This window comes from Dendrobium catenatum, unplaced genomic scaffold (genome assembly GCF_001605985.2).
Source record: "Dendrobium catenatum unplaced genomic scaffold, ASM160598v2 original_scaffold_218076, whole genome shotgun sequence".
Lineage (NCBI taxonomy): Eukaryota > Viridiplantae > Streptophyta > Magnoliopsida > Asparagales > Orchidaceae > Dendrobium > Dendrobium catenatum.
The window spans coordinates 572,910-599,295 of NW_021536486.1; the positions used below are offsets into that span (position 1 = coordinate 572,910).

The 26,386-nt window shown below is 34.6% G+C and overlaps 2 protein-coding genes across 2 annotated transcripts; one reads left to right on the forward strand and one right to left on the reverse strand.

Annotated features, from left to right (window-relative positions):
- Positions 1-3,481: 3,481 nt before the first annotated feature.
- On the reverse strand, positions 3,482-4,536 carry LOC110107201. Its single transcript, XM_020837392.1, has 3 exons — positions 4,530-4,536; positions 4,288-4,409; positions 3,482-3,808 (listed from the first exon to the last, which is right to left on the reverse strand). The coding sequence occupies exons 1-3, from the start codon at positions 4,534-4,536 to the stop codon at positions 3,482-3,484; spliced, it is 456 nt and encodes a 151-aa protein (XP_020693051.1).
- Positions 4,537-8,357: 3,821 nt separating this feature from the next.
- On the forward strand, positions 8,358-23,057 carry LOC110107200 (pentatricopeptide repeat-containing protein At3g18110, chloroplastic). The gene is made up of 7 exons (XM_020837391.2): positions 8,358-12,192; positions 12,899-12,957; positions 13,600-13,628; positions 15,734-19,374; positions 19,484-19,684; positions 20,924-21,014; positions 21,799-23,057. Exons 1-7 carry the CDS (start codon positions 11,978-11,980, stop codon positions 22,333-22,335), a joined length of 4,773 nt encoding a protein of 1,590 aa, XP_020693050.1. The 5' UTR covers positions 8,358-11,977; the 3' UTR covers positions 22,336-23,057.
- Positions 23,058-26,386: the final 3,329 nt, after the last annotated feature.

The window sequence follows — 26,386 nt, forward strand, 5'->3', positions numbered from 1 at the left end:
ATTTTATTCGATGGAGAAATGCCTTATAATTTTAAACGTTACAATGCTACGTCAGATATTTTAAAAATAATTATTATATAGTTTATTGAAATGCGTTATTACTTCTATTAATTACAGGTTGCAGAACAGTTCTGCTGAAGAAGTGGCTTTTTTTCTCTGAAAATATTCATTAAGAAAATTAGAATTAAAATCTATCAATGAAGGCATCGGTTGGGAAAGTTTTCTTGCTGTTTTTTACAGCATTAGCTTTTCAGCAAAAAAAATTATAAAATTGTGAAAAATTAGTGGTCAAAACCTGTCTCAAAAGAAACCTACACTAGCCCACTCTTGGTGCAAATTGTTGTGATGTATGAGAGGGTGAATGCTCATTCTAGGTGTGTAAAAGAGTCGAGTCGAATTGATTATCTGTGTAATTGAGCTAATCTAAGAAAAAAAATGTGATTCGTTTTGCGTTTGGTTTGGCTTTTATGTTAATTTTTGGACTATGATGAGGCAATTTTGCTTAACCCCGGGTTGGCCTTGAGATGACAACCTTGATGGTTGGTGTGGGTGCTCATAACTTCGGCTGGTTGCTGTGTGGCTTACAATTGTCAATAGATGGTCATTTCTTCTCTACTCGGTGGGTGCAGGATTGTCATATTGAGTCCTTTTGGGTGGTAGCCTTTGTTTTGCGTCGTGATTTTGTCGTCTCAGCTGTTGCTTGGAGCCTTGGGTCTTTAGGTGGCTCGTGTGGCTCTGGGATTTGGGTTTTTCTTGGTGCGCTGGTAGTTTGGTTTTGTTGCTTTATTTGCTTTTGTTTATCTTGAAATAGGTAGAATGTCGGCTCGTAGGTTCTCTTCAAAATCTATTCTTTTAGAGAGCTGGTAGTTCGTTAAGGCTTGTAATTTTCTTATGTTAACATGTAGCCCCTCTGCGGGTTTTGTTTAAAAAAAAATTGACACATGCAATTGACACTAACAATACTACCCATATTCACAATAAGACTAAGGTTTGATTTGGGACTTCTTTCTTATTACTTCTTAAAGTAACTTTTTAGTATAAAACTTTAAGGCTTCATTTGGGACAACTTTCTGATATAAAATTTTCTTATTCAAAAAAAAATTTAACGAAAAAAACTGTTTTAGAAAACATTAAAAAAATCCCATAAGAAGCTAAGCATACACCATCGACATCTATTAAGACTTCTCATATGATCAATTATTTATATATAAAATAAAAATTCAAATAATAATAGTAATAATTCATGCATAGAAGTGTATTTAATCACGATATAACAAGCCAATAAAAGTCCCTGCTGGTCCTTTGACAGCATGATCAATCACATCGAAGCCAATCATATATTTAAAATCCTAATTATTCTTCAAGCCCTTAACCAAAACGAGGGTAGATTAATGAAAACCCTCAAGCTAGAGTTTTGTTTGAGCCAAATTCTCCCACTGAGAACTTGATAGAAATTATTGCAATCACTTTCAATGAGAAAAAGTTGGAAGCTTCTGCTCGATTGTCTACTTCAAGATTTATGACAGAGAACTACATGCAACTGTACAGATTAGTTGGCTACCTCAGAATTGACAATTGTGCAGGCTGATGGGAGTTTAAAACATCTGATTGGCTGCTTCAAGCTTTATATTTTGTGGTAATTTGTTGATCAAAATGTGAGCTTCACCTAACTAAAGGCATGGATCATAGAGCATACATCATATGCGAAGTAAAATCACACAACAAAACAAATAATTTAGGTTTCGTTTTTGATGATTTTTTTATTGCTCTTTTAAAAAAGAATTTTAAAAATTAAAAATTTTGTACTAAAATTTCATCTCAAGAAGCAATAAAAAAAATCATCACAAACAAAATTTTAGTTAGGAAAATACATAATGAAGTTATCTAATACGTATTTATGCCCAATCAATGGCTCCCTTTTTATACTGGCCACGATCACTAGCGCATGAGGCATGATGGGCTATAAAAATAACCAAAAAAAAAAACATCAACAGTCAAAATCATTCTTGTAGCGAGTAAATTTGGCTGCTAGTTGTCTATTCAACTAGAAGTATGGGCAAAATTCTAGAAGAAGGTGAGTGCCTTTGATTTCTCTGGCAAGAATTCTCGATAAGTTATAGCAGGAAACTCTACTCGGTGGCTCAGTACTCAAAACGAGTAGATGAGATCTTTCAGGGTTTTGTTAACTATGCGACTTCTTAAGGCTTCATTTGGGGCGGTTTTTTTATTGTTTTTTTAAAACGGTGTTTTAGTACAAAAATAAAAAAAAATTGTATTAAAACTCTGTTTAAGAAAGCAATAAAAAAGCCTTCCCAAATGAACCCTAAATCTTTGAGGCGAGCTGTTCATCTAAAATTTGAATTACAAACTGATTTTGTCGACCTAGGTGAGTTGTTGAGCCTCAGTCATGGGTAACAAGAAATTCAAGACTTTAGCTGACTTCTAATCTTGAAGCTGATTTAGGATTCATTTGAGGCGATTTTTTTGTTGCTTCTTAAAGCAATTTTTTAGCACAAAAAATTTATTTTTTATATTAAAAATTTACTTTAAGAAACAACAAAAAAAATGTCCCAAACCAAATCTTAGATTAAAACTTCAGTTGGAATAGCTTTCTAACTACTTCTTAAAACAATTTTTTAGTATAAATCTCTCGTAAAAAAAATTTTTGTGCTAAAAAATTGCTTTGAAAAGCAGTAAGAAAGTTGTCCCAAAAGAAAACCTAAGTGAATAGTAAAACTCAATTTAAACTTGTTAGCTGATTTGATCACCGAAATCCATATGAATTTGGGTGCACAAAATTACATGCAAATAAACACATTATATATATATACATAATACAAATAATTTGACAAAAAATAAAGACAAATTAAAGTAACTTGCATGGTGACTCAAAATATTTCAACATTAAATAAGACGCTTTAAAGATTATATGCATATATTTGGTTAAGTCCTCTTAATAACATGTAAGGTAGCTTTTTAATTGATTTTTTATTATTTATAGGGAGTATGGCTTTCACCATACGGAGTTGTGCGCATAATGATTTACTAATTTTCAATAATTATAATTAAAGTCGTTCAATTTTTTATTTTTATTTTTTAAGCAAAAGCTATCAGCAATCCTGAGAATTGACTCCAGTTAATGGGGCAATTAAAAATTACACACTTCCTCGCAGCCACATATTAAACATAACCATCACCACCTTTCACTTAATTTTGCATGATCACAGACTCTATTTGGGAGCATTCATGGCAGAGTGAGAAACTCATACCAAATAAATAAACAGTGCATTTTCATATCATCTAGTCAAGTTTACAATCCTACCTGATCGCCATGAATTTAAGTTTATTGTAATATGGCTCAGAAGTTCATGCCAGATAACTCTAAAGAAGCTGAAGCTCTGATCTATGCCTTCAGAAAAAATAATCTCTTCATATCACAAGAACAAACAAAACCAAGCCCAAGCCAAGACTAACATCTAGTTCAGTTAGGTTGAATAATATACTCAAGAAGAGGCCCTGCCTTGGGAGCAAGAGTAAGCAGCAGGTCAGCTTTTGCTGCTAACTCAAAGTCTTCAAACTGAAAGGCTGGAGCACAGGTGCAGCCCACAAGAGAGTAGTGGAGTTCAGGGTCCCTAGTAGGAGCTTTTGCGAGGACACTTCCATCGGTCGAGTAGGATGAGATATCCAGGGCGGGGAATGATCCAAACCATGTGTTGGGCGGCACGGTGTACTGTGGACGATGACCGGCTTCGAGGTCAGAGCCAAGGATGGTGAACTCAAAATGTCCATCATCATGAAGCTCCAATATCTGGTTAATAATGAAGCATCATAAGAAAGTTATTGATAAAAATTCAATCAAAGCTTCAATATCTGGCTATTAATCTTGGAAATCCAGGAGTTCAAATAATTTCAGGTGGAATTTTTTTGTATCTTTATGCTTTACAACATATTACAGAATTATAGACCATTTTATCATAGGACTTACAATTAACAAGATCTTGTTACAGTAGTATTTTCTTAATTTCAGAATTTCCAAAGCTCCTCCAAAGGAGGATTCAGAATGAGATTCAGTACGAATTGGGCAATGCAACTATGCAAGGAAGGAATGCTAAATTTTCAGAGACCCCACCAAGAGTTTGTTCACTGGAGTTTTTTAAGTTTTCTTATCTGATTTGTAAAAAAATTTAAAAACTTTAAGGTGGTCATGGAATTACCAGCTTAGTATCTTTTTTTAAACAAGAGGAAGGCAAACGATATAAATTCGCAGCAAGAAAGAAAATTGCTAACCGTCAGTGGTTCACCCATGTAAAAATGCCAAGTTTCAGCACAAGGTATGCGATGGAGGCTGGAGACACTTCCTGATGGAAGCAAGAAGTAGATTGATGTGCTTACAGGGCGATCAACTTTGACTGCAAAATAAATAAATAAAACTAAATAGAGAAAGAGAGAATTCAAGCACAAATAGCCATAATTTCGCAGGAGAGAAAAGAGAACTTCCAACTTTTCTAGGCCACACTAATCAAAAACACTTGACATGTTACTGAAGTTACTGATGTTCCAAAACTTTTAAGTATCAAGGCCATCATAAGAAAATTGTTAGCATGCAATCAGTTGTCGCAACATGGCGATAAGGTAGTTACTGTGCTTACCTTATCACTTTTTAGGATTTTGTGACAAATTGCGACCAGTCCAACGGAGCAGCAAAATCCTACAATAACCCAAACCGGCAGTCCTTCCTCTCATTTTTTCCCCAAAACAAACACTAGAATTAAGAACAGCAAGAGACTACAGCTTCGTTTGGGACTGCTTTTTCCTTCTTCTTAAAGCAGATATCTAGTACAAAGATTTTAATTTTTGTACTAAAAAACTGTTTTGCAATAAGAAAGTCGTCCCAAACGAAGCCTACGACTTTCTTCTAACAATAATTGATATTGCAGAGAAAATCTCCAGCCAATTGATCATTTGAACGCCAGATTGAAATCATCCTAGATTTCTTAAGCTGATGAGCATCAAGGTGACATACATGCTTAATCTCATTCGTTCACAAATTACATTCCTCAAGTTCCCCATTTGATCTCCTATAGCTAGGCAATTTTATACCCTAACGTTTCTTGTTTGAACATGGAGATTAGAAAATGCATCATAAGACAAATAATTAGAACAAATGTACAAGAAAAATGAAGGAAAAGGTACTCCAAGGTTAACAACTAGTTACTCCCAACCATATTTTATTAAATGAATTTAATGATATTTGTATAGATCAGGTAAGATTTGATTGATGTTGGCATAAATACATTTGGGTGTTAAAAATAATATAACAAGATATGAATGTTTGTGGTGAAAGAATGCTTATGACAGTTTTAGTTTTATGGCATAATAAAACAAGATGAACCAAAGAAAATTACTATGCTAGAGATATACAAAGTAAGTTCTTCATCAAAATATCGGGACAACATTGGTCCTAAAATACAGTGATGAAATATAGCTTTCTTTCATTGATTCATGCCAATGCCTCCCTGTACTACATTTAATTTCCTTTCTCTATCACCTCATCTAAAGCCTCCTGTATCCCTATATATATCCACCTCATTGCATGAAATGGATACAAGAAAAGCAATATAACTCCGAATCAGTGTAAATCTGACACTTTTTACTAATAATATCCAATTAATATCCATATATTCAACCATTCCGTACTTTTTGCATTGCTAATCGCATCACAACAGTTTGATTTGCAAGAATTTCTGAATACCTAAGGTTAAGTGAGTAGTAGTAATTGCTCAGCCTTCTTAAGCAGAGAAATGGCCTCGTTATTCTATGGGGAAAAAATAACATTGACGTTGAACCTGTTCCTGTTCGTGCCCTCAACCCACCTCATCAAGTTGTCTCACGATTTCATCAAACTTTGTTATGTACTAGAAAGTTTGTGACATATAGATTTCAATATTTTAGCTTTGTACAAAGATCGATTATGCATAAATATAAAACCAATTTTTTTTATGTAGAAAACAAACTAAAAGGAAAAACCATAAGGCTTGACCCTATTGCAATAATTTACTATATAATTGTATGTGCAAGGATCCATTATTCTCCACAATTGAAGGAAAATAAACGATAGTGTCAACGATTGATGATAGTGATAATCGGAAAATATCATAAAGTTCTTAAGTTATTTCATCTCCTGAACTCCCTACGTATAAAAAATGATGCTCTATTTATAGCTTTTTGAGATAGGCATTATGATAAATTTGACAATAACTCAAAACACTCCGTTGAATGATCCATATTGGTTCGCTTGATCAAAGATCGTTTATCTAATATTTGAGTGTCTTAATGATATCAAAATTAAATAGCCTTGACTAATTGAAGTTATCTCATTGAGTCGCTCGATTTGACTATAAGCCCTCAAGATTTTGACATCATTTCATCCTTCAATTATAGACTCGAAGTTTTAATTATATTTCAAGTGCTTGGTCTGAGTTCATTTGAAGTTAGATCAAATCATTTGTGGAGTTGATAGGTTTGTCTTGTAAAGACATTTAGTTTGACTAAAATATTAGTTTAGGTGATCCTGAATTTAATTCTAAAAGCTTTTAATTTGAATATTTCCTTGTAATTTGTGTGGATCAAGTGCATTTTCTGGAGATGTATTAGTTGGCCCCAATTTTTAGACATTGAAGCTTATGTCATCCCAAAATATATGTTAGATCTTCTAAAAACTTTGTAGCATAAAATTACATTTTGAAAAAATTATTAGGCGCACCTGTTATCTAGATGTCAACGTGGATCTCCTTAATTATATTTTAACATTTCATAAAGTCAATGTGTCAATTAAAACAAAAATTATTGAAACAACTTTTCCAGAATTTTCAAATATGCTCGAAATTGATCATAGTCTCCGACTCTCCGTTGGATTTTGAAAATGAAAATTTTGAGTAGAGAATATCAAAAAACAATGATGGGGACTGCAAAACACTAGAATAAACATGCTTGGGCTTAAAATTGGGCCAAAAAATGGAATCGAGCCCAGTCAGTCGACCAATCACTGTCGCCGCATGCACCATTTGGCATTGGAGACACGTAATGTGCCTCCTTACAAAGGTGCATATGTGCTATATTATCTTTTTATTTTTTATTTTTTTAAAAAAATTGTTTTCATCATTTTTTAAAGTTTTATTTTTATTTTTATAGTATTTTTAAAGAAAATTATAAAATTGTGTAACTTCACTTCATCCATCTTTTAGTATCAATATCACCTCAAAACAACAACATCAAGCCTTTATCCCGCTATGTGGGGTCGGCTACATGAATCTTTTTTCTCTATTGTGTGCTATTAAGAGTCAAATTATTATTTAAATCTAATAAAGAAATGTCATTTCTAATATTTCTAACCAATTCTTTTAGGTCTAACTTTACCTTTCTTAAGATAGTTCAAATCTAATACATTTACTCTCCTAACCGGGTCATCGGAAGGCCGTTGTTTTATGTGATCAAACCATCTAAGGCAACTCTCTCTAATCTTATATGCCACTGGAGCTACCCCAACCTTTTCACGTATATGCTCGTTTCGTATCATGTCTCTAAGAGTAAAGCCATTCATCAACTTGAGCATCCTCATCTCTATAACACTTAATATTATGCTTCTCTTTTGATGGCCAAAATTTTGCGCCATAAAGCATTGCAGGTCTCACAATCATCTTATAAAATTTACCTTAAGTTTGAGTAGTATTTTTCTATCACACAACAAGCCTGATGCATTCCTCCACTTTAACCAACCAACTTGAATTCTACTAATAATATTCTCATCTATTTCACCATCACTCTGAACAATAAATCCAAGATATCTGAAATGCGTACTCTTATTAATGACTTGATCACTTAAAGTCACAAACCCCCTACTAGATATATTACTATTAAAATTACACTCCATGTATTCGGTTTTAGATCTACTCAAATGAAAACCTTTAGACTCTAAGGTTGACCTCCATAATTCAGTTATTCCTTCAACTCCCTCTCTAGTCTTATCAACAAGAAGAATATCATCAACAAAAAGCATATGTCCGGATACATCCTCTTGCAATTGTCTAGTAAGAACATCCATGAATAAAGCAAAAAAGATATGGGCTTAAGGCTGATCCTTGATGTAAACCAACTGCAATAAGAAAATACTTGGTAAAACCACCTTGTGTTTAAACACAAGTAATAGCTCATGTATACATATCCTTAATAACTTGAATATAAGCATTATTAACCTCTTTCTTTTCTAGAACTCTCCATAGCACTTCTTTTGAAATTTTATCATATGTTTTCTCTAAATCAATAGAAATCATATGTAGATCCTCCTATTATCTCTATACTTCTCCATCAAACCGCTCAATAAATGTATAGCTTCCATAATAGACCTAGCTGGCATGAATCCACATTAATTTTGAGAAACATTAGTATTACGACGTAGACTATGCTATGCTCCATAACTTTTCCATAGTTTTAAAGTATAACACATCCACTTAATTCCTCTATAATTCACACAATATTGTGCATCACCTTTATTCTTAAAAACATGAATCAACACACCTACACCAATATCACCTCACAGCGGAGGAAAATTTGCTCGTACCCTCTTTGTGAGCTCTAATTATCTTTCTAAATTAGACATTTCACTATCTTGTATAAGCGATGCATAATTCCTCTTTTATAGAATCCAATAAAATACTGCCTTGAATAGGTGGTGCATATCTCACTTACATGCTCCAGTGCTCTTACACCAAGAAGAATGAATTATTCTTCAGAGCTATGGGAAGAATTCACATATTTTAATTTTTTATTCGTAAATTTTGATTCCATCTCCTATAAAAGGCTTATCATTGTCTTGTATGGGCAAAGTGTTATCCCTTTACAAGCCCCACTATTTTCCCTATTAGGAGTACTAAATCACCTTACAGATAGAGTTATGAGTGACATATAAGATTTTCAATCTCTATTGCGGACAAATAAGATTTACAGGTAGAGTTATTACTTTTATATGCAGCTTTAAAATATATATTTCTTCATTTCTAAATTTAATTATGCTCATAACGAATTTGTTTGAGTAATGAACTCTCCATCTTCATTAAATAGTAATTCATATTTGTGAGAATTTTCCCCTTGTATGAAACCAAGTCTTCTATATATCTTTGACGCATTTAAAATGTGTATATATTGTAGGAAATTGTATGTTGTTATTTTCTAAATCTAATAGCTTAATATGCAGCTTTGAAATATGTATTTCTTCATGTAAATTTGATTATACTCAGTAACCAATTTGTTAAGAATAATGAACTCTCTATCTTCATTCAAGAGTAATTCATATTTATGAAAACTCGCCCCTGTATAAAACTAAGTCTTATATATCTTTGAGATGTTTAAAATGTACATATGTTGTTTGTTATTTTGTAAATCTAATAGTTTTATATGTAGCTTTGAAATAGAAAATTGATTATGCTCTTAACCAAATTGTAAAGAAAGGTGAATTCTCTATCTTCATTCAAGAGTAATTCATATTTATGAGAACTCGCCTGTTGTATAAAACTAAGTCCTTTATATATCTTTGAGACATATTTAAAATGTTCAATATATTGCTCCCATAAAATCTTTTCATTTATGACATTGCTCACTACTAGCTTCTCATTGACGCTATCCCATGCACATGCTTTCTAGAGGTTATAAGTGGAGATCCTATCCACCACTTGTATGAGTGGTGTATGAGTCTTTCTAATAATGACTCTGTCCACTACTAACTTCCCATCAAGCATAGGTGTGTCTTCTAAAAATTTTTATAAGATGCAATGTAATTTATATAAAAAAAAAATTCATTGATATTTAAAGATATACTTGAAAGATACATCTATATCTTCAATAATCAAGATAAAAATTCAAATGAGATGTGGAGCTCAATTTTTTTAAGTTGGACAAGTAATAAAATATTTTAATATATGAGAGCAAACAGGTTATGATAACACTCTACTTAATAACTCCAACAATTTTCTTGCCATGACTTTTTTAATTTCCGCTATTTTGAGACTGATAATTTATATGTTGTACTTCTAAATAATAACCAAGATATCCTCATTGAATTAGACGTTCAATCTATTCTTTAACCTAAAAGCCTTTTTTGTTGAATAACCTTTTGAATGATGGAAATGACAATATTAAGACTATCTCCATCATTTAAATTTTTTGATGGTTTTGGCCATTTGAAGTGTTTATAATTTTGAATATCCATCATAACGTTAGTCCTTAATGTGTTTAATGGGTTTGAGAACTCGGACTAAATTTAGTGAGAAAGGTGTATTTAATCTTTTGACTACTCATGCTTTTTTTAGTTGAAAATGTCGATTAATTTATTGACATGCTTTGAAAGAGAATATTTGTACATGTTTCTTAAAAGGTCTCTATCTCATTTTAGCGAATCTTAGACAGATAAGTCTGGTGATTTTCCAATAAATAATAAATTAGTTAACAAAAAGTCTTGCTAGATTAACAAAAATATGAATAATCTTACCCCAAAAAAGTAGAACCGTATACGAGTTTGTCATTTAAGAGTTACAGGAAATATCTAGCAGAGGATTGCATCAAAAGCATGTTGAATTGTATGATGGTTCTATAGTGGTCACTTTAATTATAGGGATTAAAAGTTCAATCATATGGATTAATTGCATACAACTTAACCCCACAGGAAAAGAAAGTTGACAAATTACATCAATCAATGATGAAGATTCATGAAAGCTATGAAGAGGGATAAATTGGTTCCTTTACCTCAAAAGGAATTCCTCCTCAAATAGATGCCCTAGTTCATCTCTTATAACATCATAAGGGGAGGCAATAAAACATGTTGATTTAAGTCTTCAATGAATGGTGGAGGATTAAGGGCTAACTAGACAATATAGGAAGGGTGGATTGAACTAGCATTGTCCGAGAGACCATTATAAGATTGCAATGGAGGGGGAGCTATAGCATGGAAGGTACTTAATCAGTGGCATCAAATGTATCAACTCTAAATTATTATTGATTTTATGGTGGGAGAACTCCATCATATCATAATGATGCTCTTTATTATACATCATCTTCTAAGAATAATAGAATTTGAACATAAAGTTCTTCCATTTTATACATATGATCCTCCAAAATGAGGCTTGGGCAACCTTCATTTATATTATATTGTCCTTGATTGAGAATTTGATTGATAGTCATTGAAAAATTATTTATACTATGTTGGGAATTCCCACAAATGACACCAAACTTTTACATACATAAATTTTTGTGATGTTAGAATTTTAATATCTTAACTTTGTATAAAATCTAGTATGCTTAAATAGAAGTTGTAAGAAATACCAAAATGTTTTGGTGAAAAATCATGAGGCATAGCCCAATTATAATAATTCACCATATAATTGTAGATGCAATGATCCACTCTTCCTTAGAATTGAAATGGATAGGAATAAAACATTGGAAATAATTATGTAATTCTCATTATAGAGATTATAGAAGCCAGTTGTCAAAAGGTCAAAGTGGAAGTACAATAACGAGTTCTGATGTTAATAATCATGCGACAATAATCAGATGATAGAATTCAAGTGATGGCAGCGGCGATTGTTGATGGTGATCTTCATAAAATATCATAGAGTTCTTAAGCACCTTCAACTCCCAAGCCCCATTCCCGGAGAAAATGAGGCCCTATTTATAGCATTTTGATAATTTGACAAGAATCTAAAATACTCCATCGAAAGATACTTATTGATCCCAATTGATCATAAATCAATTATTTAGTATTTGAGTGCCTTGATGTCCGAATTGAATGATCTCGGGCTTACTTGATTCGTCAAGTTGAGCTGCTCGATTGGACTATAAGCACACAACATTTAAATACCGTTTGGTTGTCCAATTAATATCTCAAAATTTTCAATTATATTTCAAGTGTTGATTTAAGCTCATTTGGAGTATGATTGAATCACTTATGGTGTCAATGGGTTCATCTCGTCAAGATGTTCAACTCAACTATAAATTTGCTAAAATTAAAAAAACGGATGATCCTGAATTTATTTATGAAAGATTAGAATTCGAATATTGCCTCGAGATTCCTATGAATCAAGTGAATTTTATCAAACATAAACAGAGATTTATACTTTGCCATATATTATCAATTAAAAATCATTAGTTTCACTAAGATTATTTGCTATCATTGCTTAAGTTGATGCTTGGCATCCTAATTCATGCAGGATTTAAGCAAGATTTATCCTAACTTTGCCGAAAAGAATTTCTGGAACTTTATATCCTGCTATTTTGATAAATCTCATGTTAGCTTCTTTAATAGTTAAATCAAGGATTTGCTCAATCCTCAATCCCATTATTCACAGAATTTAATGGATCAAAAAATGTTCCCATCTCATAAAATTTGAATCATATAACAAATAGCCAAAGAATTTTCACATTTTAATACACTCAAAATTTACTAAATATGAATTTACTGGATTGACTAAATCCTATTTGAGTTGAATCTTAAACATAGCCAGACAGTCCTTAAAAAGTTCAACTGGCCTCATAAAACATTAAAAAAAAAAAAACAGAGGAGAGATGTTCCTCTGAGGCTTTGACAGAACTCAAACGAAAAATGTAAAACTCCATAATACTTGGAAAAACGGACACAATTAAAATCTGAAGCATACATTAGAAAAACAAATAACAGCAATCCGTCCATTAGCCGAAAGGAAAAGAGCAGTATACGGTATTCAACGATGCCATGCCGTCGCATAAATCAAATTGGAAAAAGAAAGCAAATTTTGGCAGGCAATTTGATTTACACTGTTGTGGGAGCTGAGATTTGGACAGGGTGACGGTATGATCCCTAAACGTTTCCATATAGTATCCTCCTTCAGGGTGAGGTTTCAGATCCAGCGTGGCCGCAATCTCTGAGGCTTTTCTGTATGAAGCCATTTCCAGCTGCCGGCTAGAGAACACGAGAGAGAGAGAGAGAGAGAGGGAACGTCTTCAAAATCCAATACTTTGGATGGAAATTGGACGCATTGACTTCAAATATCGAATTTGGTATGCCAAACACCAAAGGGTTGGAAAAATAAATATTTCTATGTAAAAGGTTTTGGATTTCCCTGCAGCTAGGGCAGTCATAAAATGTCGAGGCTCAACCCGAAGACTTTGAATTAACGACAACAGATATTCGCATGGTTGATTAAAATTTTTCTTAGAACGTTGCACTTATGACGCAAATTTTATTTTTTCTGCTCATTTTAGTTAGTTGAATTTTATCTTAAATATTTTAAAAAAGAAAAATGAGTCATAACATAACTCAGTAAGTAATTCATGTTTCTAAAATTATAATAACACAATACCATTGAAACAATATGAGTGTTCATTTCTAAGAATAAAATGATTTCATCTAAATTCATTTCATATATAACCATCAATATTATCCATGTTATATATATAATTTGTTTATATGTTTATCAATATTTTTATTTTTTCTCATAACATTAGTCACTGTCTAAAATAGTATCAATGAAGGTATATCTTTTCCATTTACTTTTTATTTTATATTTACATGCACAGGTTGTGTCACCAGCCAATATCATATGGTGGTGTGCTCCATCAATCAATATTCACATACAAGCATTTCTATCTAGCTATTTCATTCTTGTTATAATCTTAATTTTATACAATAATGTAAAGCATAATATGCTATTCATGCTCAATCATTTGATATGTGAGAGTTAAATCATTTGCAATGTAATTTGAAGAAGCAATAAAATAAATCATTTAGAATGACAATTAAATACAATTTGAAGCAATGTAATTATCATAATATAGGAATATGAATATTCACATTGAACATAGGTATTAATATACTTCACTCTTTCTCCCTTACTCCCACATTGATAGATTTAGCTCCTATATGAAAAATTTATTTGTTAAAATTTAAGTTATAAATTACTCATATATTTTTAATTAGATGCTCTAAAATTGAAGTTATAATTCTCGTTTTAACTAATTGAATATAATCTTAATTTAATTAAATGAAATATCTCCTTTTCTCTCTCTTTCTAGTTTTATTTATTAATTAATTATATCCAATTAGTGCTTGTATTTTGATTTAACAATTAAATTTATTCTTGTTATTTAAATTTGGATAAAATTATAATTAAATTATCTCTTTTAGATGAAAAAAATAAATTATTATTATTATTTCTATATTTGATAAAATATCCCACTTCATATACAATTTATTTTAATTTATTATCAAATCCTCAATGAGAAAAGTGAAGAGTTGTGTTAGGTAGTCGACAGCCAGCGTAAACTTATGGAATAATTATGACATGAATCTCGAAGGCATATTCAAGCTGTAAACTTCCAAAATTAAATGCGGAACCATCCAAACTCCAATTTCAACAAACTTATAATCAAATTGAATGACTCAATGAGATGAATCCAATGACACCAAAATTGGTTCAATTCAAGACCAAATGAACCCAAATCAAGGGGCCGAATATATTTTAAAGCTTCAAAGCACTATATATTAGATGATTCAAGAATCATTCATTCCTTACATTCGAAAAAGAAAAGAACTATTTGAGAATAAAATATTTAGTTTCTTGATGAGCCTCTCGATTCAACTACAAGCATGTTGAATTTAGAGATCATTGAGACATCCAATTAATGTTCAAAGTTTCTAATTATGATTCAAGTGCTTGATTTAGGCTCATTTAGGCTTAAATAAGACAACTTTTTGTATTGTTGGGTTCATCTTATGACACATTTAGTTTGACTCTAAGTTTAAGAAATTGTAGTTCATATGGTCCTGAATTTAAATAAAAAATTGTCAATTTAAATTTTGTCTCGAGATATGTGCCAATCATACAAGTTTTTATGGATATATTAATAATAATAAATCTGTGAAAATTACATTTTTTGCTAACTAAATTATAATTAGTTGTGATTAATATCCTGATAAATCATTAATTAATATTTCATAAAACTAAGGCCTCATTTGTTTTGATGTTTTTTCTTCTTTTATGTTTAGAAGCGATGATTTTTTTTCGCTATTTAGATGAGACGCTTCTATAGAAATGTTTTTTAGGAAACTTCATTTTTCTACTGTTTTGATAAGCTTTTTGATATTTTCTTCTTCGTTAGAAAACTCCATTCCTTTAACTATTGTCTCTAAAACTATCTTTTACAAAAAAAGAGGAAGAATAAAAGAAGTCTACGTAAATATAATAAACTCTATTTAGTCAAATTAAATCATAAATAATATTAATTTGTTTAAATTTAAATTAAATAATATTAATTATTATAATTAATTTTTTAATTAATATTTCTTATTTAATTAATTTCAAATCTCTTTCCCCAAGTTCTAGAAATTCTCGACCATAACAAAGAAGTAAGAAAGTTGGGATAGGTGGCTGCTTCAGAAGTCATTGATGAGGACAACAATCAGTGAAAAAAAGATGATCGTAAAACTCGTGAATTTAAGTTAAATCCGACAAATGTTGGACTTTACTTAATCCAAAATTTAATGCAAAATGAAGGAGAAATAAGATTAATATCCCGCAAGATTTAAAGTTTTTGTTTTAATTGTGACAATATTTAGATTAAAATTTTATTTGGGATAATTTGTGTCACTATTTTTTATTATTTTAAAAAAAATTTATATAAAAAAGTTAATTTAAAAAACAATAAAAAAAAGAAGCCAAATATCCCACGAACTGTTTCGCCCGTTTATTCTGTAGTAGCTTCACTACGTAATCTCTATCTCATGCCGTTAATGGCACTCGCTGGAACGCCTCAGATCCCTGTAGCCGCTCCCTCGCCCTCCTCCATCATCCTTTCACGACGCCGGCTGCTGCCGCTCTACACTGCCCCCGTCTCCGCCTCTAATTCTGCAGAACTCCAGTCAAAGCCAGTCAAGTTCACTTACCACAGAGCTGATCCTTCCGTAAGATGGCCAAATTTGAAGATCGACGAACATTTCTTCAGCCGCCAACCCCATTTTCCCTCCCCTTCTCCCTCTACCCCAGACACGCATTCCCCTATTTCTAGAAAAGACTCCAAGCATGAACCCGAAGACCTAAACAATCCAGAAGCTGTGGAATGCTTAGAATCCCTCGACAGCAGGCAACGGCGGGCCCATGGAAATAAGATGAGCAAGCTCGCCCTAAAGCGAGCCAAAGACTGGAGACGGCGAGCGCAGCTGCTCGCCGATCAAATCCTTGCCCTTCCTTCGTCTGGTCATGTCGCCGACGTCCTAGACAACCGCGCCGTGCAAATGACTCCCACCGATCTCTGCTTCGTGATCAAGTTGGTGGGCACCTCCAGCTGGACCCGTGCCCTGGAGGCTTTCGAATGGCTCAATCTCCGCCGGCGATACTCTCCCTTCCCTCGCATGCTTGCGTCCATCATCTCCATTCTCGGACGGCATCGTCAGGACTCCCTCGCAGAAGAAATATTTCGTCGTTCTTGTGTTATCGGGGATGCTGCTGTGGATCCGTCTGTGCAGGTCTTCAATGCTATGATGGGTGTTTATGCTCGAAGTGGGCGCTTTGATGATGTCAGGAACCTGCTTGATGAAATGCGCAAGAGAGGTCTCGAGCCTGATCTTGTCAGTTTTAACACTCTTATCAATGTTCGGACTAAGTCCGGACAAGTGCCTTCAGGTTTAGCACTAGAGCTGCTACAGGATGTCCGGCGCTCAGGGCTGAGGCCAGACACAATCACTTACAATACTCTCATCAGCGCTTGCTCTCAAGCACCTAATTTTGAGGAGGCCAGGAGTGTCTTTGAGGACATGATGAAATCTAAGTGCCAGCCTGATCTCTGGACTTACAATGCCATGATCTCAGTCTATGGCCGCTGTGGGATGACACAAGAGGCTGAGCAGCTATTCCATGAAATAACCTCGACGGGCTTCTCTCCAGATGCCGTTACCTATAATTCCCTCCTTTATGCATTTGCAAAGGAGGGGAGTACAGAGAAGGTGGAAAGAATATGTGAGAAGATGGTCAAAGCTGGGTACAACAAAGATGAAATCACATATAACACATTCATTCACATGTATGGTAAACAAGGCAGGCTGGATTTGGCTTTACGGTTGTATAATGAAATGAAACTGGCTGGTTGTAGTCCTGATGCAGTGACATATACTGTATTGATTGATTCACTTGGAAAGGCTGATAGGATTGTAGAGGCAGGCAAGGTGATGTCAGAGATGGTTGATGCAAGTGTGAGGCCTACTTTGAGGACTTTCAGTGCCTTGATTTGTGGATATGCCAAAGCTGGGATGAGGGTGGAGGCGGAGAGAACATTTGATCATATGGTGAGGTCAGGGATTAAGCCCGATTGTCTAGCCTATTCTGTTATGTTAGATATTTTGTTAAGAGCCTGCGAGACCCGGAGAGCAATGGCTATATATCGGGAAATGAGGCAAGATGGCTTCAGACCTGATGATAGTTTATACCAGGTTATTCTTGGGGTCTTTGCGAAGGGAAATAAGAATGAACTCATTGATGAGATTGTCAATGACATGGTAACTTTTGGGATGAGTTTGGGTGAAGTTTCCTCTCTTCTTGTCAAGGGCGAATGCCTAATTAAAGGGGTGGAATTGTTAAAACGGGCTGTTATTCAAGGTTTCAAACCCAATCATGAATGCTTGTCAGCTATTTTTAATGGCTATACATCATTAGGTAGACATCAAGAAGCACAAGCTTTGCTTGATTTCTTGAAAGAACAGGTACCTGAATCCCATTGTTTGATGAGTGAAGCTTCAATAATACTGCAGTGTAACAATCGCCAAGTGGAAGCTGCATTAGAGGAGTACAAGAAAATGAAGACTGGCATGGTTTTCTTAAGTAAAGATTTTAGCCTTTATGAAGCACTGGTCACCTGTTGTGAGCAAACTGAATATTTTTCAGAAGCTTCTCAAGTATTCTCAGATATGAAATTTATTGGCCTTGAACCTACCGAGAGCATTTACAGGAGTTTGATCAAAGTTTACTGTAAAATGGGTTTTCCAGAAACAGCTCATCAATTGCTGGATAAGGCGAAATTGTCTGGTATAGTTTTCAATGATCTATCGATTCATGTCAGCTTGATAGAGACATATGGGAAGTTAAAGCTATGGCAAAGGGCTGAGAGCTTGGTAGGGAAGCTCAGGCTTTGCTCTCCTGTTGATAGGAAAGTCTGGAATGCTCTCATATATGCATATGCTGAGAGTGGTCGCTATGAACAAGCAAGATCAATCTTCAATATGATGATGAAAAATGGTCCTGGACCTTCCGTGGAATCTGTGAATGGTCTCATGCAGGCCTTAATAGTTGATGGAAGATTAGATGAGCTCTATGTTTTAATTCAAGAATTGCAAGATATGGATTTTAAGATAAGCAAAAGCACCATAGTCATAATGCTTGATGCATTTGCAAGAGATGGTAATATATTTGAGGTAAAAAAGATATACCATGGCATGAAGGCAGCAGGTTATTTGCCAACCATGCATCTTTATAGGAGTATCATTGAATTGTTTTGTCGTGCAAAACGAGTAAGAGATGTTGAGTTGATGGTAGCTGAGATGGCAGTGGCTGGTTTAAAACCAGACATAATTATCTTCAATGCTCTGCTCAAGATGTACTCAGGAATTGAAGATTTTAAGAAAACCATGGAGATTTATCATAGAATTATAGAGGGTGGGCTGAGCTTGAATGAGGATACCTTCAATACACTTATAATAATGTATAGTAGAGATATGAAACCCGAGCAAGGTTTTACTATCCTAAATGAAATGAGAAAAAATGATCTAGAACCCAAATTGGATACCTATAAGAGTTTGTTGGCTTCATGTGGGAAGGTGCAGCTATGGGAACAAGCTGAAGAGCTTTTTCAAAGCTTGCTTTCCAAGGGATTTAGATTGGATCGATCTTTCTATCACATTATGATGAAGATATATAGGGATTCTGGCGACCACTCCAAAGCAGAAAACTTGCTCACTGTGATGTCGGAGGCTGGTGTAAAGCCAACAATTTTCACCATGCACATGCTTATGGTTTCTTATGGAACGGCTGGGAAGCCTCATGATGCAGAAAAAGTGCTTACCAATATAAAAAGCTCAAATTTAGAACTTAGTACATTACCTTACAGTTCTTTGATCGATGCTTACTTCAAGAATGGTGATTATAACCAGGGAATTGCTAAATTATTGGAAATGAAAAGTGATGGAATTGAAGCAGACCAAAGAATATGGACATGCTTTATCAGGGCTGCTAGTTTCTGCCAGGAGACAACTGAAGCAATGGTTCTCCTTGATACGCTACGTGACAATGGTTTTGATCTTCCCGTCAGGTGCAACAAAATTCAACCGTTATGAAAAAGACCATTTCCCTCCTTCCTCCTATCACTAGCAACATAATTACGTGAGGAATAGATGAATTATTTCCCTTTTGTTTTACAGACTTCTAACTGAGAACACGGAGGTGCTGGTTGCAGAGGTAGAGAAATTGCTGGAGGAGCTAGTGCCCGAGGAAGATGATGCTTGTTTTAATTTTGTGAATGCTCTGGAAGATTTGCTGTGGGCCTTTGAACGTAGATCCACTGCTTCATGGCTTTTTCAAATCGCAATAAAAAAAGGCATATACCGTCATGACGTGTTTCGGTATGAATGCATAACCTGTGCTGCTAATTTTGCAAAAGAATGCATAACTTGCACTAATTTAGGTTATTCTATTTAAATTCTGATACGCCCTAGGGTTTCACCAATTCGATTTTACCCTAATTTCTCTCAAATGAGCATGAGAGGAACAAAACAAGATCAAAAGCAAAGATTTTCCAAGGTAAAATCGGCCCGTCCCGCTCCGCTGCGCCATCCTGCGTCCCTGCTTCGGCGGGTCGAACGGCGCGGCGCTTCCGCGCGCCGCGGGGTCGCCGGCCCTCCCTCTGCCGGTCGGCGTCGGCGGTGGTCGGCGGTGGCCCGCATCAAATTCATCTCATACTTGATACACGTCTGAACTTTTTATATCCCGGGTTGTTTAGTCGTCAATCTTTTATTCTTTTATTATACGGTGATTAGTAGGGGTGTAAACGAGTCGTGTCAAGTCGAGTTTTGACACTATCGAACTCAACTCGTCAGTCGGAAAGCGAGCTCGAACTCAAGCTCGAGCTCGACTCGCGACAATGTACAAGCTCATCGAGCCACTCGATTTCCCGCCTGCGTCGGTTTCACGCCCGCCTATTTTAGTTTTCCCGCCTAGTTTTCGCACAGCTGTTGTGCTTTGCAATATCATGTTTATTGAAAATTTCATTCTTTAATAAGTAAAGCTTTGGAAAGAAAGCCTAGCGGAAACATTTATTAGAAAATTTCATTGTTTAATAATAAGTGAACTTGCAGCATTTATTAGCATTGATATTGAGTCTTTTTTTATTAACTACGTGGCTGTTGAAGATTTGAATGTAATTTTTTTAAAACTTTTAAAAGTAATAAAAAAAAAATTTAAATAGTAATTCGAGCTAGCTCGCGAGCTCACGAGCCGAGCCTCATCGAGCTCGAACTTGAGCTCGTTTACTAAACGAGCTCAAGCTCGACTCTTGAGATCGATATGCTCAGCTCGTGAGCCAATATAACGAGTCTAGCTCGAACCGGCTGGCTCACTTACACCCCTAATGATTAGCATCTAAGCTTTGAAATCTTCGCACTGTTTTTTATGGAGTGATCTGTGTTGTATTCAAAAGAAAATTATTTCCGGATCTTCATATTCTAATTTGTGTATATATGGATATAGGTTATGCTGACTCGGAGATTCACATGGCAATTTTATTTGTGTTAAATAAAAGATGTTTGCCAAAGAGAAACTGACTAAGATTTCATTGATTCTGCAACTTGTGATACATCATGCAGGGTTGCAGATGGTGACTGGGGAGCTGATTTCAGAAAACTTTCAGGCGGTGCAGCGCTTGTTGCTCTTACACTATGGCTTGACTATATGCAAGTAAGCATAGTTGTAAAATTCTTTTATATATTTTATTTCAGTACCCAAAGCGCTCTTGATGTAGGATTTCACTCACCCTGCTTCGTTTACAGAAAGTATACGGGTTCTTTTCTATGGAACTTCCATCTTTTTCAAATGATTTGTTCTTACAACTTCGTTTTTTTATTGTGCTGCTTTTTCAATTTATTGTAGTTCTACTTTGGCAACTTTTTGTGTACAAGGATTTGATAGGAAATACTTGAGTTCGCCAGTAACTCTAAGGGAAATACTTGAATTCGCAAGCAAACCTATCACTAATTGGTGAAAACAGCGAGAATAATGCAAAATCAGGGTGAAATCAGCCCAAAAATGATGGATTGCAATAAGAGAAACTAAGCCAGACAAACACAAGAACAAGATACAAATGATCCTCAATTCGAGAGGAGGATCGTTCTCTCCCAAATCTCTAGATAAAACAATCTAGAGCTAAAAAACCCAAGAACTCCAAGAGAAAACTCAAATCATGCATAAACCTACCCCTAAAACAAATCCTCCTATTAATACAATTAATTTCCTAATTCAAACCTCCCTCATTCAAAATTTCCCTCTCACCCTAGCCGCCCAAATCCCCCTTCCTCAATTTCTCCAAGTGAGGCCCACACATGTGGGCGGCAGATCAAAGGGGGCGGACCCCTTTCCGCCGCTTGCAGCGGCCGGCTCCTGGGCCGATTCATGATGAACCGGCCTATCAGAATTCTAACGAACAAATTTTTTCTTATAATTTTTTTTTTCTTGCCTGCAACAGGATGCTTCATTACAGGGATCTCCTGAGTCGCCAAAGTCAGTTGTGTTGATAACAGGGACTGCAGAGTACAACTTGGTTTCCTTAGAGAAAACACTGAAGGCATATCTCTGGGAAATGGGCTCACCGTTCCTTCCATGCAAAACTCGAACTGGTGTCCTCGTAGCAAAAGCTCACTCCCTTAGGATGTGGCTGAAGGATTCTTCCTTTTGTATGGACCTTGAGTTGAAAGATGCGCCCAATCTTCCCAGTTCAAACTCAATGTCTCTCACAGAGGGATATTTCATGAGGAAAGGTTTAGTTCCAGCTTTTAAAGATATAAATGAGAGACTTGGAAGGGTGAATCCTAAAAAATTTGCGAGGCTGGCTTTATTGTCAGAAGAAAGCAGAAACAAGGTTATCGTGGCTGATATAAAGGGCAGGAAGGAGAAGCTGGAAAAGTTGAAGAAGAAAGGGAATGTAATAGCAAGGAAGGCAACACGATTACGCACAGGAAAATTTATGAGACGGCGACATAATGCACTGGCAGTTCAACGTTAGTTAAGAGAAGACTGTGCATGAGCTATGACAGGTTTCATCGCCATTGTCGTCAAGGATATGGTGTCATCTTCCTTCCCCTGCTAAGTACTTTTTGGCTGATTTGTCAAACTGATTGAAGATAGGTTTGACTTGCAATTGATGATGGAGCCATTGCAAATCATAGAATTCGAGCTTACTGAGCTCTGCAAAAGTTAGCATTTCATTAATTATAGCATTTCACAAAGCTGATCTGTTGCAGTCAAACGGTGGAAAAGAAAGATTCAGCTATGATACTGGAATTAAAGAAGCATAAGTAAAAGAGGATAACTGCGTAAACACAAATAATAATAATGATATTATTATTATTTTGGAACAAGATATCCACCCGGTGCCAGGCCTGAAAGGATGCTTGGTTGCGTGACTAATTCTAGGCTGACCTAGAAGAGGCACCCATCTTAGAAATCTCATGATCTGTACATTGGGCCCCACTTAAGAGGCACTGTCGCTCGAGGGGAATCTAGTACAGGTTGGGAGTTCCCAACTGCACTTGCCTGCCAATCAAGCTAAGCAATGGTGGGTAAAACACAAATATTTTGATAGTACTTGTCCTGCTTGACTGTTTTCAACACATTGGAAGAGGGCAAGCATGTCATACAACATTGTAAATTCTTGTTCATTTTTTAACATTAAATTGAAAGGATGCATAATTTGTATGAATTCTAATCAATGGATTTGTGACATTCCGTTGGAATTGAGCTGCTAATAAAAAAACTTATTTGCACATCTTTTGAAAGAAATAATAATAATAATGATAATAACAAATGACCAAATGACTCTTCAGATTCTAATATTGAAACCAAAATGTAATAGGACATTGCTGGCCTTATGGAATATATTGGCATTTTTAGGTCAATTAAGTGAAATTCATATAAGTATTACACACGCAAGCTTCTAATCCGAGACTTTTTGGTTAAAGTCAAAGCTCTCAATCAATAAATTAAAATGAGCTGAATCTTACATGAGATTTAAAAAGCTGTCAGAAATGGCAAGTTCACTTCAAAAATAAATTAAAATTAAATCAGATATAATTATAATATACAAGGCAAATAAAATAAATAAAAAATAAAAAAAAATTTAAAAAGGCATATCTTGAATAATCTAATAGAAATTTAAGGAGCAGTCTTAAGTTTCTAATTATACAATGAATTTATATTTTTAATATTGATTAATAAAAAGTAATCGAATAAGCTTTTCAAGTGACAGAATAATTCAAATATAAACCCATGAGATCCAGGAGCATTAGATTTTGAATAAAAAAATCAACTCTTTCTTTCTGGCACAAATAAAAAATAATTGACTTACGATGGGTTTATATTTGATTAAGTTTTTTATTACATCCAGTGAACGTACGCTCCTCTACGTTCGGTTTTAGACCAAAAAAGTGTAATACCGAGTACCGAGTACCGAGTTGTACCGAGTTTTTTCAAAAAACTCGGTATTGCGCTGTTTTGATCTAAAACCGAACGTAGAGGAGCGTACGTTCACCGGATAAAATAAAAGTTCGCTTTGATGTGAGGCAATTCTTTATCAGCAATAAGCTTCCAAAAATTGCCAAAGCAATTGAAATAGCCCTCATCCCCAAAACTAGCATGGGAGTAACATATCTGAATTTTGACATATATTAATTTGCAACAAATTCTAAAAAATTATTCCAAAAATTATTGTCTCCAAGATGAAACTAATTATGTCCCACATTATTCATTATAATCAAGCACATTTACTTTAAAAAATGATTTCTACAGACCATATTATTCTTACAAATAAATTTTGGGAGAATTCAAAAAGCCTTCTAAGGATCACCGATTCAGTGCTAAGATTGACATTTATAAGATTTTAGATACTGTGTTAACAGGTTTTTTATTTTTCAGAATGAAACCAAATGGTTTTCCCCCATCCTGATAAATTGGATCCATATTTGTATTGAATATGTTCATGAATATGTGTATCAATGACACTATAAATGGGTTTTTTTAATTCTTCTGGTCTGAGAAACGGATTCCCTCTATCATTATATATTTTTAACATTGTGGCTGACCTCTCTAACCTTTTTGGAAAATTTATTTTGAATTATTTTTTACAGTGAGATATTTTTGGAAAACAAACATTTCTATCATCTGTATGCGAACAATCTTTTGGCATTTGGTAAGTGTTTCAATAAGAATATTAATGTTCTCAAATGCATTCTAAAGCATTTTGGAAAATTGACATAAATGCATAGCAATCATTCTAAAAGCACCATCTTCTACTCCTCCAAAGTTCAATATGGTCAACATAATAATTGCTAACAACTCTATCACACATTTGAGCATTTCTATTTCACCTAACAAGCTTGGCATTGTTGCCTCTTCCAACCCCTTCTTCATAAAATCAACATCTCATTGATGGTTGGAACGAAAAATCCTCTATTTTGTTAGTCAATTATGGTTTGATAGATTTAGCATTTAAAGTTTCATTATATGCTGGATCAAAGGCTCTATAATACTTATAAGTCTAATTGAAAGTCTCTTAATGGACTTTGTGCAAGATTCATATACCATCAAAATATTAATACTAGGAAGTTATGTCATGTCTCATGAGTAAAACTTGAAGGCCACAAGTATTAGGTGGCTTAGACATTTGACACACAGGACACCGCCGTAGCAATTATTTAGCTTATACAAATGTAAGGTTTCGTGCTTAGGTTTGTACACACTACTACTCAATTTTCTAATGGAACTTAAAATTTTCTACACTGTAATTTCTATTATAACTCAAGTACATGTGTCATATGAAGTAATATAATGATGAAAAGAGTGTTGATCCCATGAGGAACACACTAGAAATATCCTACGCTCATTTTATTACTGCATGCTAAATTATTAAATTTATCTAGTTGAATTATTTAACAGGTTGTACAATTTAAATGTAAAGAGCTTCAAATTATAAAAATAAAATTACTAATTTTAGAAATTATGAATATATGATCTTCCATAGGAACATGATTGCTTTAGAGATATTTTACTACTTAATATTGCTATAAATCAGAGCAATAGTGTCACGACCCAACCCGATCGGGACGGATCCCGCTCGCATCGGGTCGTGGTGCCTGAACTGAAACTGACCGAATTAATTCCAGGATCTGGCTTTGGAATTTGTTTCAAAACTTTCTTCCAAACATTACATACAGAAACAGACACACACAGAGCTACTATAAACATCAAATGCAGCGGAACAGATCATCCATCTTTCGTCAAAAGAATCATATACAAATACAGCTCATGGCTTTCAGACAGAAAGAAAAGCAGAACAGAAAAGCCATGACTGTACAAAATCAAAAGTACAAAATACCTATACGGGATCAGACTCTGAACTTATATTCCTGGACTTCCTCCCCTTCCCAGAACCTGAAAACCATGCAGAAAACAAGGATGAGCTACAATAGCTCAGCAAGACAACAAACCTCCAATCAAAATCCTCAGAGTCCACATCAAACAACAGACAGAAATCCGAACAGAAATCAGAATACGGAACTGATAGGGCAGAACAGAATGAATCAAATCAGAACATAAATCATACAGATCGGATCAAATCAGAACAGAACAGAAATACATTACATCAGAGCTGAAAGAACGTGCAGAAATCAGAAATCAGATTAAATCATATTCAATTAGAAGTCATAAGTCATATCAGAACAGACAGAATCGTATGGAAATCAGAAATCATATCAATTCAGAATATATCAAAAGTCAGAATAAATTCCCTGACACTGACAGAATCTCAACGGATTCTGTCCCCTTGTGCCTCCCTTCCCAGACACTGACAGAATCTCTCGGATTCTGGCCCCTTATGCCTCCCTTTGTGCTCACGGCACAAGAACAGATGTGCTTATAACACCAGAACAGAACTTATCATCAGATCCAGAACTTGTATTCAGAAACTGATTTCAGAGCTCATTTCAGATTTTCCCTGACACAGACAGGATCTCACAGGATCCTGACCCCTTATAACTCCCTTTTCATAGCACACAAGCATA

Excerpts from the sequence above, each read along its gene's own strand:
- LOC110107200 (XM_020837391.2), top strand. The coding sequence starts at position 11,978 with ATGATTGAATCACTTATGGTGTCAATGGGTTCATCTCGTCAAGATGTT. Across the intron at positions 13,629-15,733 it reads CCAGCCAATATCATATGGTG|AAGCCAAATATCCCACGAAC; the intron begins GTGTGCTCCATC and ends AATAAAAAAAAG. Across the intron at positions 21,015-21,798 it reads TATGGCTTGACTATATGCAA|GATGCTTCATTACAGGGATC; the intron begins GTAAGCATAGTT and ends TGCCTGCAACAG.
- LOC110107201 (XM_020837392.1), bottom strand. Across the intron at positions 3,809-4,287 it reads ACATGGGTGAACCACTGACG|ATATTGGAGCTTCATGATGA; the intron begins GTTAGCAATTTT and ends ATTATTAACCAG.